General features: G+C 42.3%; 1 protein-coding gene across 3 annotated transcripts in view; it reads left to right on the forward strand.

Moving 5' to 3' along the window:
* Positions 1 to 12,354, forward strand: part of FIG4 (FIG4 phosphoinositide 5-phosphatase) — a 450,714-nt gene that overhangs the window by 135,831 nt on the left and 302,529 nt on the right. For all 3 annotated transcript variants that reach the window (XM_044289561.1, XM_044289559.1, XM_044289560.1), the window contains exon 4: positions 10,357 to 10,480. In XM_044289561.1, the coding sequence (XP_044145496.1) occupies positions 10,357 to 10,480 (124 nt within the window). The remainder of the gene's footprint in view (positions 1 to 10,356; positions 10,481 to 12,354) is intronic.

Here is a 12,354-nt window from a genome sequence, read left to right on the forward strand (position 1 = left end):
CAGCTGTGAGATGTTTGAGGGGTTTCTTGCACGTACAGCCCTTTTCAAGTCACCCCACAGCATCTCAATGGGATTCAAATCTGGACTTTGACTTGGCCATTCCAGGACTCTCCATTTCTTCTTTTTCAGCCAATCTTTGGTTGATTTACTAGTATGTTTTGGGTCATTGTCATGTTGCATGGTCCAGTTCCGCTTCAGCTTTAATTTTCTAACTGATGGTCTCACATGTTCTTCAAGCACCTTCTGATACACAGTAGAATTCATCGTGGATTCTATGATGGTGAGCTGACCAGGTCCTGCTGCAGCAAAGCAGCCCCAAACCATGACACTTCCACCTCCATGCTTCACAGTTGGTATGAGGTTCTTTTCTTGGAATGCTGTGTTTGGTTTACGCCAAACATGTCCTCTGCTGTTGTGTCCAAATAATTCAATTTTGGACTCATCTGTCCAAAGAACATTATTCCAGAAGTCCTGGTCTTTGTCAACTTTATCTCTGGCAAATGTCAGTCTGGCCTCGATGTTTCTCTTGGAAAGCAAAGGTTTCCTCCTTGCACACCTCCCATGCAAGTTAAACTTGTACAGTCTCTTTCTGATTGTAGAGGCATGTACTTCTACATCAACAGTAGCCAGAGCCTGCTGTAGTTCTCGAGATGACACTTTAGGGTTTTTGGAGACCTCTTTTAGCATCTTGCGGTCTGCTCTTGGGGTGAACTTGCTGGGGCGACCAGTCCTGGGCATGTTGGCAGTTGTTTTGAAAGCCCTCCACTTGTAGACTATCTTCCGGACAGTGGAATGGCTGATTTCAAAATCTTTTGAGATCTTTTTAAATCCCTTCCCAGACTCATAGGCTGCTACAATCTTTTTTCTGAAGTCCTCTGACAGCTCTTTTGCTCTCACCATGGTGCTCACTCTCACTTCAACAGTCAGGAGCACACCAAACTAAATGTCTGAGGTTTAAATAGGGCAAGCCTCATTCAACATGCAGAGTAACGATCTACTAATTATGTGCACCTGGTGTGATATACCTGTGTGAGATCTGAGCCAATTTAAGAGGGAATACATGTGAGGGTGTCCTATCTTTTTCCTCAGTTAGAATAGGCATTTTTGTAGAATGACATTTACAGAAGATCTTGAAAAGACTTTTCTTCAATTTTCTTTGTTTAGTTGGATTACTTTAATCTCTCTGTATTGTTGAAACGGAGATGAAATAACCTTTTATTAAAAATGTTACAAAAAAACACATGCTTTCAAAGGGTGTCCTAATTTTTTCACATGACTGTATATAGATATAGATATAGAGATAGATAGATAGAGATATATAGATATATATATGAAGTATATGTAATTGCAGTATGTATAAGAGTGTCTTTATATAGTGCCCATGACATTGTTGGTATTTTTGCCACTTTTCTCTTAGATTTCTGTATTGTTTTGATACAAACCGGATTCCAAAAAAGTTGGGACACTATACAAATCGTGAATAAAAACTGAATGCAATGATGTGGAGGTGCCAACTTCTAATATTTTATTCAGAATAGAACATAAATCATGGAACAAAAGTTTAAACTGAGAAAATGTACCATTTTAAGGGAAAAATATGTTGAATCAGAATTTCATGGTGTCAACAAATCCCCAAAAAGTTGGGACAAGGCCATTTTCACCACTGTGTGGCATCTCCCCTTCTTCTTACAACACTCAACAGACGTCTGGGGACCGAGGAGACCAGTTTCTCAAGTTTAGAAATAGGAATGCTCTCCCATTCTTGTCTAATACAGGCCTCTAACTGTTCAATCGTCTTGGGCCTTCTTTGTTGCACCTTCCTCTTTATGATGCGCCAAATGTTCTCTATAGGTGAAAGATCTGGACTGCAGACTGGTCATTTCAGTACCCGGATCCTTCTCCTACGCAGCCATGATGTTGTGATTGATGCAGAATGTGGTCTGGCATTATCTTGTTGAAAAATGCAGGGTCTTCCCTGAAAGAGATGACGTCTGGATGGGAGCATATGTTGTTCTAGAACCTGAATATATTTTTCTGCATTGATGGTGCCTTTCCAGACATGCAAGCTGCCCATGCCACATGCACTCATGCAACCCCATACCATCAGAGATGCAGGCTTCTGAACTGAGCGTTGATAACAACTTGGGTTGTCCTTCTCCTCTTTGGTCCGGATGACATGGCGTCCAAGATTTCCAAAAACAACTTCGAATCGTGACTCGTCTGACCACAGAACAGTCTTCCATTTTGCCACACTCCATTTTAAATGATCCCTGGCCCAGTGAAAACGCCTGAGCTTGTGGATCTTGCTTAGACAATGGTTTCTGGAAGTATTCCTGAGCCCATTCTGTGATTTCCTTTACAGTAGCATTCCTGTTTGTGGTGCAGTGTCGTTTAAGGGCCCGGAGATCACGGGCATCCAGTATGGTTTTACGGCCTTGACCCTTACGCACAGTGATTGTTCCAGATTCTCAGAATCTTCAGATGATGTTATGCACAGTTGATGATGATAGATGCAAAGTCTTTGCAATTTTTGCTGGGTAGCACCTTTCTGATATTGCTCCACTATCTTTCTGCGCAACATTGTGGGAATTGGTGATCCTCTACCCATCTTGGCTTCTGAGAGACACTGCCACTCTGTTGCCAATTGACCTAATTAGTGTTAATTGGTCTTCCAGCTCTTCGTTATGCTCAAATTTACTTTTTCCAGCCTCTTATTGCTACTTGTCCCAACTTTTTTGGGATTTGTCGACACCGTGAAATTTTGAATCAACGTATTTTTCCTTTAAAATGATACATTTACTCGGATTAAACGTTTGATCTGTCATCTACGTTCTATTACAAATAAAATATTGACATTTGCCATCTCCACATCATTGCATTCAGTTTTTATTCACAATTTGTTTAGTGTCCCAACTTTTTGGGAATCCGGTTTGTATTTGTAAGTAATGAGAATTCAAAATAAAGTTGAAAAAAAAAAAAAAAAACATGCAGGATTAAATATTTGATTATGAGGAAAATAATCCATTGCCAATATTATATTACACAAATTGAAGGACCCCGCTCGGGTATATTTTATCTATTTCATTTAAGGTTTGTGTGCATCGTTAAGATATCGGCAGTATACATTATAACGGTGACCTCCACAGCCTGCATCCCTTAACACTGACCCCCCCCCCCCCCTAAAGTGCCCAGTCTCCTTAAAATGAGACATCCACAGCAGCCCATCCCCTTAACTTTGACCTTCACAGCAGTCTGCCCCTCTAACAGTAAGTTCTACAGCACCCCACCCTTGACAGTGACGTCTACAGGGGTCCGCCCCCTTAACAGTGACCTCTATAGAACCCACCCCTTAACACTGACCATAGGTTACAGTCCCCTTAACTGTGACCTCCACCATTCCCTGCCCCTTAACAGAGACCACCACAGCAACTGCCCCATCAGTGACCTCACAGTACCCCGCTCCCTACACAGTCACCTCACAGTACCCCACTGCCTTAGCAGTGCCCTCACAGTTCCCCACTTCCCCTTTAATAGTGGCCTCCACAGTCCCCTCCTTTCTTAACAGTGACCTCCACAGTGCCCGCCCCTTTAACATTGACTTCCACAGCGGCCTGCCCCCCAAACAGTAACATCCACAGCTCCGTTCCCTTATAATTTGACCTCCACAACACCCCTCACCCTTAACAGTGACCTCTACAGCACCCGGCCCCTTAACACTGACCTCAATAGTGGACCATCGCCTTAACTGTGACCTCCACCCTTCCCTGCCCCCTTAACAGAGACCTCCACAGCGCCCGCCCCTGTAACAATGACCTCCACAACACCACGCTCCCTTAATAGTGACCTCTTCAGCACCCCACCCCTTAACACCGACCTCCATAGCTAACCGTCCCCTTAACTGTGACTTCCACAGCAGCCTGCCCCTAGGGTGGCCAGAGGTCCGGTTTTAGGCCAGACAGTCCAGCTTTCAGACTCCCTATCCACCGTCTGGCGCAGGGCCTTGACAGAAACGGGGATGTCCTTTTGAACAGCTCACTCTGACAGCAGCACTGTGCTGTCTGAGCGTGAGCTGCAGGAAGAAAGTCGCCCTCCCTCCCACCCTTGCAGCTGACAGAAGTTTATTTTTTCCTTCATTTTTTTTTCAACCCCCAGCGGCTGCATAGTAGAAGGGTCATGGCTTAACCGGTTTGGGGCGTGGCTTAGTGGGACTGGACTGATCAGTGAGTGTTGAGATCGGGGCTGCACTGCTGTGTTTACTGTGCCTCGATTTCCCCCCCCCCCCCCCTTCAGGATGGCCAAGCGACCAGGTAATAATGAAGGGGCTGACCCTCCCCGCCCACCCACAATGCTTTAGGACGGCTGAGCAGTAGTCGATATTCAGCTGACAATCTACTGTGACGGCAGACATCGGTGCTGGCACTAATGTCTGTCGTTTAACCCCATCCATGCTGCAGTTTATAGGGACCGCTGTATAGAAGGTGTTAAGATGGAGGAAGCTCTTTTCCTCCCCTATTAGGCGATATGCTGCTGTGGCAGCGTCCCGATTGATCATAACAGAGGTAGGGAGCTCTCTCATTCCCCTCTCCCATTGGGCCTCTGCTCTGCTTTGGCACCATCCTAGTTGCTTACCATAGCAACTGGTTGCCTTACACAGACATCCATGCTTGCCATGATATGTTTACCTTGCCACAAAGAAAACACAATATAGGGCAATAAAAATCATAAGTACCCCAAAATAGTACCAATAAAACTGTCACTTTATCCCGCAGTTTCCAAAATGTGGTCACTTTTTGATTGTGTCTACTGTACGGTGCATCTGGGGGGCTTCAAATGGGACATGGTGTCTAAAAAAACAGTCCAGCAAAATCTGCCTTCCAAACACCATACGGCTCTCCTTTTCTTCTGCGCCCTGCCATGTGCCTATACAGCAGTTTACCACCACATGTTATGTTTCTGTAAACCGCAGAATCGGAGTAATAAATATTGAGTTTTGTTTGGCTGTTAACCCTCGATGTGTTAAAGAAAAAAATGGATTAAAATGGAAAATCTGCCAAAAAAGTGAAATTTCATCTCAATTTTCCTTTAATTCTTGTGGAATACCTAAATGCTAAAGAATGTTTGTAAAATCAGTGTTGAGTAACTTGAGGGGTTTAGTTTCTACAATGCTGTCATTTATGGGTGGTTTTTACTATGTAAGCCTCACAAAGTGACTTCAGACCTGAACTGGTCCTTTAAAAAAGTGGGTTTTGGAAATTTTCTTAAAAATTTTAAGAATTGCTTCTAAAATTCTAAGCCTTTTAATGTCCTAAAAAAATAAAAGGACATTTACAAAATGATAACAACATAAAGTAGACATATGGGGAATGTTAAGTAATTCATAAATATTTTGAGGTATCACTTTCTGTTTTAAAAGCAGAGAAATAAAAATTTTGAAAATTGCTAATTTTTCAAAATTTTGGGTAAATGTTTTTTTTTTTATAAATAAAGATGAAATATATTGACTCAAATTTGTGACGGTCATGAAGTACAATGGGTCACAAGAAAACAATCTCAAAATGGCTTGGATAAGTAAGTGTTGCATAGTTATTACCACTTAAAGTGATGCATGTCAGATTTTCAAAAAATAAGCCTGGTCACGAAGGTGCAAAATGGCCTGGTCATTAAGGGGTTAAAGCTGACCTACAGCTGTTAAGAAAAATGGCTAGGTTGTTATGGAAACCTTGTGTAAAACGTTGTGTATGTGGAGACTAAGGGCCTGTGAGCTTCTATTGGCTGGTAAGTGTCATGGGCTTCTATTGGCTAATGCATTTTTTGGGAATATCTCAGTAACTGTACATGCTAGAGAGCTGGGACCCGATCTAAAACCTTTCCAGTCACCTGATGTACATGTGTGCCAAATTTCGTGATTGTAAATGCGACGGTGCGGATTCCTTTAGCGGACATACACACGCACGCATACATACATTTTTATATATTAGATTAGGTGTCGCATCTGTAGACTGCTTGATGAAGAATTACTTCTATCTACATGTGATGGAATTTTTGGTATGACCTTGGTAACACTATTCTGACGTTAAGGAGGCACCAGGCTTCATTCAGATAAGGCAGCTGAGATGGTTGGAAACAGAGACCGCACCCTAGACAACATAAACCTTGTAGTCAGTGATGCATTTAATTCCTGATAATAACGTTGTAAAATTGTAAGTAAAAATATCATGTGGCCATAAAATAGCTTAAAAGCCCCTTGGTTCTGGCAAGATGTAAGGGTTGTGACCACCCTGCAATCCAGCAGCGGTGATTGTGCTTACACAATATCGGGACCACGGGAGTGCACACAGGTGGGCACTTTTTCCTATAGTGTGCAAGCGCTGCCACTGCTCCTAGATTGCAGGGTGGTCATAACCCCTAGATCTGAGCAGTGTTTAATTTAATGAAAAATGAATTCAGCCAGCAAAGGAGGCAATATGGACAATCACAATACATTAGTAAGTGCCTTGTATTAACTTTGTCTACCCCTTTAACCGCCTCCGGACCGCCTAACGCAGGATCGCGGTCCAGAGGCGGCAGCTCTGCGCAGAGTGACGCATATACGCGTCATCTCGCGAAAGCCGAGACTTCCTGTGAACACGCGCACACAGGTGTGCTCGTTCACAGGATCGGAAGGTAAGAGACAGGATCTCCAGCCTGCCAGCGGCGATCAGGCTGGAGATGTTTTGATAAGAGCGTCTAATATACCTGCTACCTGGTCCTCTGGTGGTCTCTTTTGCTTGGATCGACCACCAGAGGACACAGGTAGCTCAGTAAAGTAGCACCAAACACCACTACACTACACCCCCCTGTCACTTATTAACTCCTTATTAACCCCTGATCACCCCATATAGACTCCCTGATCACCCCCCTGTCATTTATCACCCCCCTGTCATTGATCACCCCCCCTGTAAGGCTCCATTCAGACGTCCGTATGATTTTTACGGATCCACGGATACATGGATCGGATCCGCAAAACACATACGGACGTCTGAATGGAGCCTTACAGGGGGGTGATCAATGACAGGGGGGTGATCACCCATATAGATTCCCTGATCACCCCCCTGTCATTGATCACCCCCCTGTAAGGCTCCATTTAGACATTTTTGTTTGGCACAAGTTAGCGGAAATAGATATTTTATTTTTCTTACAAAGTCTCATATTCCACTAACTTGTGTCAAAAAATAAAATCTCACATGAACTCACCATACCCCTCACGGAATCCAAATGCGTAAAAATTTTTAGACATTTATATTCCAGACTTCGTCTCACGCTTTAGGGCCCCTAAAATGCCAGGGCAGTATAAATACCCCACATGTGACCCCATTTCGGAAAGAACACACCCCAAGGTATTCCGTGAGGGGCATATTGAGTCCATGAAGGATTGACATTTTTGTCCCAAGTTAGCGGAAAGGGAGACTTTGTGAGAAAAAAAATAATAAAAAAAAAAAAAATCTTTTTCGGCTAACTTGTGCCCCAATTTTTTTTTCTATGAACTCACTATGCCCCTCATTGAATACCTTGGGGTGTCTTCTTTCCAAACTGAGGTCACATGTGGGATATTTATACTGCCCTGGCATTTTAGGGGTCCGAAAGCATGAGAAGAAGTCTGGGATCCAAATGTCTAAAAATGCCCTCCTAAAAGGAATTTGGGCCGCTTTGCGCATCTAGGCTGCAAAAAAGTGTCACACATGTGGTATCGCCGTACTCAGGAGAAGTTGGGCAATGTGTTTTGGGGTGTCATTTTACATATACCCATGCTGGGTGAGATAAATATCTTGGTCAAATGCCAACTTTGTATAATTTTTTTTTGGAAAAGTTGTCTTTTGCCAAGATATTTCTCTCACCCAGCATGGGTATATGTAAAATGACACCGCAAAACACATTCCCCAACTTCTCCTGAGTATGGCGATGCCAGATGTGACACTTTTTTGCAGCCTAGGTGGGCAAAGGGCACACATTCCAAAGAGCACCTTTCGGATTTCACCGGTCATTTTCTACAGATTTTGATTTCAAACTACTTCTCACACATTAGGGCCCCTAAAATGCCAGGGCAGTATAACTACCCCACAAGTGACCCCATTTTGGAAAGAAGACACTCCAAGGTATTTTGTGATGGGCATAGTGAGTTCATGGAAGTTTTTATTTTTTGTCACAAGTTAGTGGAATATGAGACTTTGTAAGAAAAAAAAATCAAAAAAATCTTCATTTTCTGCTAACTTGTGACAAAAAATAAAAAGTTCTATGAACTCACTATTCCCATCAGTGAATACCTTAGGGGGTCTACTTTCCGAAATGGGGTCATTTGTGGGTGTGTGTACTGTCTGGGCATTGTAGAACCTCAGGAAACATGACAGGTGCTCAGAAACTTGAAAAGAAAGGTCCCGGAGGCAATAGAGATCCTCTAAAAGCTCTTCTTTATTTTTCACATATGAATAACGGACGAAGCCACATCGTTCACAGCATAACGTTGACGCGTTTCGGGTTGGTACCCTTAGTCGTAACACTTTGCTATGTGTGACCCCACAATTTAAAGGAGTTGGAATGCTCCTCCCTCCAAAATCCAAGGAGGGGAGGGTGGAGAGGGTGGAGCCAGGTGCTCAGAAAGTCAGAGCTGCTTCAAAAAGCTTTAATTCACATTTTTGTACCATAGTTTGTAAACGCTATAACTTTTACCCAAACCATTTTTTTTTTTTTTACCCAAACATTTTTTTTTATCAAAGACATGTAGAACAGTAAATTTAGCGAAAAATTTATACATGGATGTCGTTTTTTTTGCAAAATTTTACAACTGAAAGTGAAAAATGTTAAATTTCGATTAATAACAAAAAAAAGTACAAATGTCAGCAGCAATGAAATACCACCAAATGAAAGCTCTATTAGTGAGAAGAAAAGGAGGTAAAATTAATTTGGGTGGTAAGTTGCATGACCGAGTAATAAACTGTGAAAGTAGTGTAGTGCAGAAGTGTAAAAAGTGGCCTGGTCATTAAAGAGGACCTTTCACCAGAATTAAACTTCTAAAGTAACTATACAGGCATGTAGAGCGGCGCCCAGGGATCCCCCTGCACTTACTGGTATACCTGGGCGCCGCTCCGTTCTCCCGTTATTGCCTCCGGTATCTTTACAGTTAGGCTCCCCCCAGGGGAACCTGTCGGCGCCTCCTTCTCCCATGCTGCAGCGCTGGCCAATCACAGCGCTCAGCTCTCTCTCAGGCTATGAACTGAGCGCTGTGATTGGCCAGCGCTACAGCATGGGAGAATGAGCCGACGGCAGGTTCCCCTGAGTGGAGCCTAACTGTAAAGATACCGGAGGCAATTACCGGAGAACGGAGCAGCGCCCAGGTATACTAGTAAGTGCAGGGGGGTCCCTGGGTGCCGCTCTACATGCCTGTATAGTTACTTTAGAAGTTTAATTCTGGTGAAAGGTCCTCTTTAAGGGTGTTTCAGGTAGGGGTGTTGAAGTGGTTAATCTCTTCACAATCCTTGTAAATCTCTAATATATAATACAATTTCTTTAAAACTTTGCTCTCTGAGAAAAGATACTTTTATTTAAAAATATACCAGTTGTGCCAGACTTCTTCACCACTGAATATGTAGCCATTTTTTCAATATGCAATCATTGTCCAATCAGTTGGTGTATGCTAGGACAATGTAGGAACTGTCCTTGGAAAGTGAGCTCCTGTTATGTGATCTCCTGTGACTACAATACGCTGAGTGGTGCTTCCAGAAGCCAAAGTGACAACAGGGATTGCCACTGTCACTACTTCTTGTGATTAGAAGGGGTCACAGCGTCAGGTCCCCTTGCTTTGGTCATTGATGACCTAGCCTAATGAAACTAGGAAATGTCTTTAGTGAGACTATTCCTTTCTTTGCACAAGTGTTTTTATTAATCTAATCTAAGTAATAATGAGGATGTGTGACCTTGCACTTGAATAACTCTATATACACAACCGTTACATAAGCATTTCACAACTTTCCAATCAGGAACTTTTAAACTGCATTGTTTTGTTGCCATATACCTGTGTCTGCAGTGGATAACAACTTTAAATGCGGCTTCTGTGAACATGGATGAATACATTTCATTCTCCACTTAACTTATTGAAATACTGTTTTGGATTCTGTATTGGAGTTCATGTTGTAGACATAAGTTTTGTCTTCACTTTTTGCTTCATCTTATGGCATTTACCTAATAACTTATAAATTAGAGACCTGGAGGAGGCAGATTGGCTATGATGAACACTTGAGCATGTCTGTTAAATGTAGTATTGTGTTTCATCCCATCACATTATTTTAAGAATATTTAACTTTTTCAAACAATTTTCTTATTCAGCATGTATATACCCAACAAGAGGTACGAGAGCTTCTTGGTCGCCTTGACCTTGGAAACCGTACAAAAATAGGACAGAAAGGATCATCAGGATTATCTCGAGCTGTGTCAGCTTTTGGTATTGTGGGTAAGCTTGCTACTCTATTATTTCACCTTACGTATTGTAATGATAATATCTGTGATGGCTGTGTTCACTATACCATTTCAATTTTTTTTTTTGCCCTTATTTTAATTTTATACTGGGTTCAGGACAAACTTGAATTTTCATTTTGACATGGAGTTTAGTGTTCTGGCTGGTTACGCCTGATTTCACCTCTTTATAGACAGGAACACATTTTTAGCTCATTGCTGCTTTAGGCACTGAGACTGCATTTGTCCAGTTATTACATGCTTGGGACTGGCACCTGAAATTGAAATGTGCTTCCAAGAGACACAGCACGGACAATGAACAACCTTGTAATGCTAGAAGGCTTTGCTGACTCTGGGAAGCAGATTTAAACTTCATGACAGAATGCAAAACATGTAGTAACTGGAGCATGCATTAAAGGGGTGCTCCAGGGCTTTACGTAAATTCTGTCTTTTAGCTAACTTATGGAAGGAAGAGCGTTTTAACAGTACTTGCCCTGCCATTGTACCACTGATTCCATGATCTCAGCTGTCTTTACGTGACTGCCCCAACTGAGCAGGAGGACACAGGACCTCAGCGGAAGAGCCCCCAGGGACGAGGGCATTCACGTAATTGCAGCTGAGATTGCGTAATTGGAGGCATGACGGAAGGGTGAGTACTGCTGAAGTGTTATTTCTTCCACAGGTTAGCTGAAAGAGAGAATTTAGGTAAAGTCCCGGAGAACCTCTTTAAGTCAGCTACCCTTTTTTTTTTTTTGATAGGATATACAAATAATAATACAATACAAGGCCTACATAATCCTGCCATACCATGCACACATACGCGCAGTTATAATTCAGACCCTAGACTCAAACCCTAAATAAGTTCAGACTCAGATAGTTCATGACCTAGACTCATAGCAATGAATGGAGAGCGCACTGCACAAGTGCAGCCTCTGCTGCTTTCACTTCTTTGGGACTACTGGCTCTATTTTCGGATATCCCATAGAGATAAATGGAAGGCAGCTGCACATGCGTGCGGCGCCTTCGTTCACTTTGGGGCCGCCTTTGTAGAGAAAGGTCTGGGTAAATGAGGAAAACTGCAGCAGCAAGGGATGACATTTCTGTTCCTAAAACAGCATTATTATTTTATTTTATTTATTTATTTTGTTGCTCCTGTTATCTGCATTTTTTTTTTTTATGTATGCTTGAATCCAAAACAATTGGATTGAAATGAAAACAAACCAAAACACTAAGACAAACTCTTTGAAATGAAGGATTTCATGAAATAATTAACTGAAGGAGATTTAGATAATACAGAGAACTTTTGATGTAGGGCTAGTTAATGTAAGATTAAGCAGACGACTGTGATGAGCTGATGAAAATAGTGTAACACACCTCTCATCACTGCGCCAAAAGATACATGTGGATACTAACAAGTGGCTAAAATGGAGCATGAATAAAAGCGTGCCTTACACGCGACAGGGTCTTTCTCAGCAGGGGGATGTTTTCATAAATTTCCTCCACTCGTGGGCTTCCTTTGGAGCGTACACGTGAGCTGGAAATGAGATCTCTCCTGGTTATTGAAGGTATGAGTCAGGTACTTTAGTGCAGCCCTGATGAGTAACACATAAGAGGCTGCATTTATGTTCTAACTATTGCATACTAGCAAAAAACAAGCCTGCCTCTTACCTTTATACATAGTGGCATTGTAAAATCACACAAACATATCATGGAAGCCCTTTAATCACTGTAGTGTCCCAGTGTTTTCTAATTATTGAACGCTATAAAGAGGACATTTGGAAATGGAATTTGTTTTTGGCTCATTTGGATTCCTTTCCAGTGTATTTACCTTTTTGCATGTTTTTGTTCCGCTATTCCTTAGCATTCAAAGTC

Source organism: Bufo gargarizans, chromosome 4 (assembly GCF_014858855.1).
Source record: "Bufo gargarizans isolate SCDJY-AF-19 chromosome 4, ASM1485885v1, whole genome shotgun sequence".
NCBI lineage: Eukaryota > Metazoa > Chordata > Amphibia > Anura > Bufonidae > Bufo > Bufo gargarizans.